At 38.1% G+C, this 5,136-nt stretch overlaps 1 protein-coding gene across 1 annotated transcript; it reads left to right on the forward strand.

Moving 5' to 3' along the window:
- The first annotated feature begins 232 nt into the window (after nt 1-232).
- Nucleotides 233-4,803, forward strand: LOC114715879 (uncharacterized). The gene is made up of 4 exons (XM_028900791.1): nt 233-304; nt 2,557-3,370; nt 3,487-3,603; nt 3,679-4,803. Exons 2-4 carry the CDS (start codon nt 2,570-2,572, stop codon nt 4,423-4,425), a joined length of 1,665 nt encoding a protein of 554 aa, XP_028756624.1. The 5' UTR covers nt 233-304; nt 2,557-2,569; the 3' UTR covers nt 4,426-4,803.
- Nucleotides 4,804-5,136: the final 333 nt, after the last annotated feature.

Genomic DNA, 5,136 nt, shown 5'->3' on the forward strand with positions numbered 1-5,136 from the left:
GATATGTAATGCTGATTATATCTTTATCATCAATATTTAACTCTTTTTTCTTTTATTAATTTTATTTTAGAGACGCTCCCATACTAACAGCTGGTCCCACTTATGCTACGAGCGGGTCCCATCACACTACAGAATCAGTTAGGATGGAAGCGTTCGAGGCTCCGGTTTGTCTAGTTTAAAACAAAGAGTCAAAGACCGAAGTCGTCCGTTTGGCCATGAACCCACTCCCGCTTGGCGAAAACCCTCCAGACTCTGGTTTTGGTCCACCGTTTGGATCACTGGTTATTTGACTCATATTCCCTAGGTACTTCTTCCCTACTTGATTCCGATCACGGCTTCATTGTGTGAGTCGGTGTGCTTGTGTAGATATCGATGAGGATTTATACCGTTCTGTCCGCTTTGGTAGCTGCTCTGAGTGGTTTTTGATGAGTCTATATGATGGTAAAAATTGTTAAACAGATTTCATCAGGGTTGTGTAGTTTGTCATTTTGGATGGAGTTCCGTATTTCTTGCGCGATTATGCCCAAAGTTGGTGACTTTGTTCTTCACTTGAATTTCGATATTTCATCTGGGCGATTGGATAAAAGCATCCGCTTTCACTCAAATTGATATAGGTTGTGTTTAGACCTGTCTTTTGTCTATCTTCCTCTCACTCTTCTGAAAAATAACTTTGTATTGCTAATGATGTAACTTTGCCTTGCTGTCTTTCATGCGAGTGAATGTAGTTGAGTAAATGCAGGCCGCCCTTGTCTACTTAGCTTCTGGTTATCATCCACGGTTCCCTTTTTTTTTTCAAAATTTTAATAATGCTTTGGCTATTTTCATACTTATGTTGGGGAGTGGGGACTTCGGATACTAGAAAGGTTTCGGCTTCATGCAAACCAGGCAAATAGGGGAAATTAGGAAACTTTAGTGGGAATACTAGATTTGTCTACTGAACCCAGATAATACTTGCCTACAATCATGGTGGACCCGTGGAAGAATTGGAATGATAATCCATAATGCCATAATCTTATGGCAATGTCAACAAAAGTAAAGCAAGGCAAAGTCGTACATGGTAAAAAAATGAACATAACATTTGTGCTCTTTCTAGTGGCATAGTTTAAAATGCTATCATCTCACTCAGTGGCAATGAAAGAAAACATTTGGCCAATTGGATATTGAAACCTTATTTAAAGGTTTCTGACCATTCATTGTGCCATTTGTTTGTCCTCATTTGCAGTCTCTTGAATCAATTACTAATCATGTGAATGGATTGAGAGTGATCTTACAGTTTTTGGCATGATTATTTCCATCTTTAACAGAGAATGAAAAGTTATTGCCAATTTTTTCACGTTATATGGATTGTAAATTGTTATTGAACACTCTGGATGTGGGAACAACATGAGGATGAAAGACATCAAGAAGAATATTAAGACTCACAGTTTGATTAAACTATAAACTTCATGGTTTTGGGGAGCTGCACTTTTAACATATGAGATTCTTTACGATATATTGTTCACTTAATTCTACGCTGAAAAAAGTATAAATATAGTTCTCAACATGCTGATAACACTCAAGGGGCAGTCTTTTTAGCTTAGTTGTACTAGCCATATCTAATGCTGCATGGACATCTGGCCTGCTTGTCTGTCCATGCACGCCCCTGTCCATGTTCTCATGAATATGACTGAAAGCATTAAGCAGTGTGGGTATGAATATTTCTAATGTTAAGTTAATTCATCACTAACTTATTGTCTGTTTTGTACCTTTAAACATTTAATCTTCAACTTTTGTCAGGCACCTTCATACTTGAATGAATGATACAAGTTATATAACTTTTGTATGAAATATAGGAGAGTGATTTAGCATTGATGATGAAGATACTCTGCTATTATTCATTTGGATATTTGTAATCTCTATAATGATTACTATTTTTGTAACTTTGGTATTCTTATATCTGTGAAGCCACTGCCGGGTAGAACATCTTATTTGTAGAGTGGAACTTAATGAGACCCCAAAATCTCAATATGGAAGTTTCCCTTTTTACTTGGTTTCTCTCAAGTTGTTTATGTAACTTTCTTGGCGCCTTTTCTGCAGCTGATGGATGTGTGACACATCCTAATTAACTTGATACTGAGATGTGTACTATACGGCCCTATACATGTAACAAGTACATTGTTGTTTCTATCATATCTTGAATTTTTTTTTAAGGAAAAATAAGAAATTGGATGTGGCTTGAATACGCCTACCATTGAATGAAACCATCTTATTGCTTCCATCTTCTCCTTCCTATGCCCCCACCTCAAAATAAATGATTGAATTGACCAAGAGCTCGTGTGGAATAACTTATAAGTAGTTTTTTAATCGTGATTTACGAAATACGAAATAAGCTGTGAGAGGAGTTTTGTCTCAGTTTATGTGAAACGTATTTATAAGTGCTTTTGAACGCTATCCCAAACAGGCCTTAAGCTTTTTCTGGATGATGTACAATGTCAAAAAGATTTGAAAAACGGGAAAGACGTCTCACTTCTTAAATGCTTGAACTAAATTTTTTCCTTTTGCATCTTGTAAATTCAGGTACTAATGTAATATGGAACAAGGCGTCAACAAAGCTGATAGTAGGAAGGATACAGAGAATCTGCCTAAAGGATCTAGTAAAGCAGAGTCAAGTGGCAAAAATCTTCAACAGTCATTGAAGGCCAAATCAAAATTTGTTAAGAGGTCTCAGCCTAGCAGGCCTAACATAAAAAAGAATAAAGGTTTTAAGCGGATTCCAGGAAAAGATCAACAGAGAAAGAATAGAGCAATAGTGGGAGAGAGAGAAATTTCTCACAACGGAAATGGGCGCAGCAAGAAACAAACTTCACAAGACAGTCAACAGAACAGAACTGCTGATGAGCAGCATGAGGAGAAGAGCCAGCAGGTGGACAATAGCAATGAGGATAGTCGAAATAGGGGCACTAGTGATAAACCTTTTACTGGGCAGAGCCATCATATTCAAAATAGTAATGAGAAGACTAATGAGTCAAATGTTAGTAAACAAGAACAGAAGAACAGAGGAAAGCATGTAAAGCCAAACAAGGGTGCTAATAATAGAATGAACGAAAATGAGAAAGGCAGCCCAGAGAAGGTTAATTTGAATGAAGGGAAGAGAGAAAAGCTTGGTGGCTTAATCTTCATGTGCAGTGCAAAAACAAAGCCAGACTGTTTCCATTACCAAGTTATGGGTGTTTCCAGTGGTAAAAAGGATGTTGTTTTGGGAGTCAAGCGTGGGCTTAAGCTTTTTCTTTATGATTTTGATCTTAAGCTATTATATGGGATATACAAAGCTACATCCTCTGGGGGCATGAAACTTGAACCCAAAGCGTTCAATGGTTCCTTTCCTGCTCAGGTTTGTTTTCCCTTTGCATTTTCTTTTCCTTGCAAGTTCTGTCCCACACTTCTGCAAATAATTCTCATTTTATTTTGTCAAGAATCATGTGCTTATGGCTAGCTCTGAACCTTCAGGTGCGATTCAGCATTGAGAAGGATTGCTTCCCACTGCCTGAGAGCATTTTCAAAAAGGCTATCAAAGAAAATTATGATGAAAGGAACAAGTTCAAAACTGAACTTACTGTCAGGCAGGTGAGAATCAAGTGTTTCCTCTGGTGGGTTGGCTGTTGTTCTGATTTATTCTAATACTTTAACATTCCCTTTCAGGTTAGGAAGCTTACAGGACTTTTCCGACCAGCTACAATTCATTCCACTTTGCTGCCTCTTCGCACCTGTCCAAAAGTACTAATGCTGGATAGGGAAGTTTCTGACGGTGTTGAGGGACAATGGTCCCATTTGCATAGGGAAAGATCGGACCAAGATCCTTATGCCAATAGCCATGGGAAGAATTATAATGTTCTGCAACATGAAAGGAAAGTACGTGATTTATTCCTGACTGAAAAGGATTATCGAGCTTATGGTCTTCAAGGAGATGGGAGAAATCTGACTCCCCCTTCTCATGCGAATCCCACACTGGAGCCCCATGAGAGAGATCGTGAAACAGAGCACCTTCATCAACTGGGTTCTATCTACAGGGAGGATGTCCCTTCACAATCTCATGTAGAAAGACTTCTCACTGATCCTCTATATTTAAATAAGAGGGAATATCAGGCTTATGGTCATGGTGTAGATGACTACCGATATGGTTCATCAAGAAGGGACCCCTATTCTCAACCTTCATACAGAGATGATGAATTCTCTTTGAGCTCTTTAGTAGGTGGAAGAATCTTGAGCAGGGCTGGTAACTTGCCAAGGAGAGAAACCTTTCAAGATAGTCTGTACTCAACATATGCTGCTGAAGCTTTGCCAGAATATAGTCAGGCGCGGCATTATCACAGGGCCCAGCCAGTATCCATGCATGCGCCAGTTTCTTCTCGTTATGCATTTGATGGGCCTTCACATTCATATCGGTAATTTGAATGTGCACTTTGGCTTCCTGTTGTGCTCCTCTAGATTGTTTAACTTAGTAATTAATAGAACATCAAGGAAAGAGTACATGTCCAAACTACTCCTCAGGTACCTGAGAATTGGAGATATAGCTAGTTTTACTAGCTGTGTCTGAAATGTGAAGCTGCAAACATTGGATCTGTGCTTCCCGGTTGCCATTAAAATAGAGTACTTATGGCGCAGTCGCACAGTAGGCTAGGAAATTTTCAAGGCTATTTTGTCTATGTATATATTTATTTTGCCTATGTATATGTTTATTTTGCCTTGCGGATTAGTAGTTCAGATATGCGCCTACTTGTTGGTTTCATGAATAGGAATGTGGGTCGCGTCCCCTTAAGCCTTTAACTAATCTCAGCAACTTGCTGGTCAAAAAAAAAAGAAAACTAATCTCAGCAACTTATTAGGTCTATGAATGTGGTATAGGCAGATTGGAGATGGTCTGGGCACTCATTATTTGGTGATTTTTGGTCATTGACTGGAGTTTTATTTTGCTTTATGATAAATATCAAGTACATTTGATGGTATCTAATGATAAGTTATTTGTGTTACTTTTTTATTTTTTTGCCCAATTCAAAGTTACTTGACAAAAGGAGTAATATGTGATTTTTTTTTTTAACTCGAGCATTAACTTGTACATTTATTAATTCTTAAAGCTAAAACTAGGTAGATTTAACAATT

The sequence above is a fragment of the Neltuma alba genome, unplaced genomic scaffold, assembly GCF_004799145.2.
Source record: "Neltuma alba isolate B1F8T4 unplaced genomic scaffold, ASM479914v2 tig00002039_pilon, whole genome shotgun sequence".
Classification (NCBI taxonomy): domain Eukaryota; kingdom Viridiplantae; phylum Streptophyta; class Magnoliopsida; order Fabales; family Fabaceae; genus Neltuma; species Neltuma alba.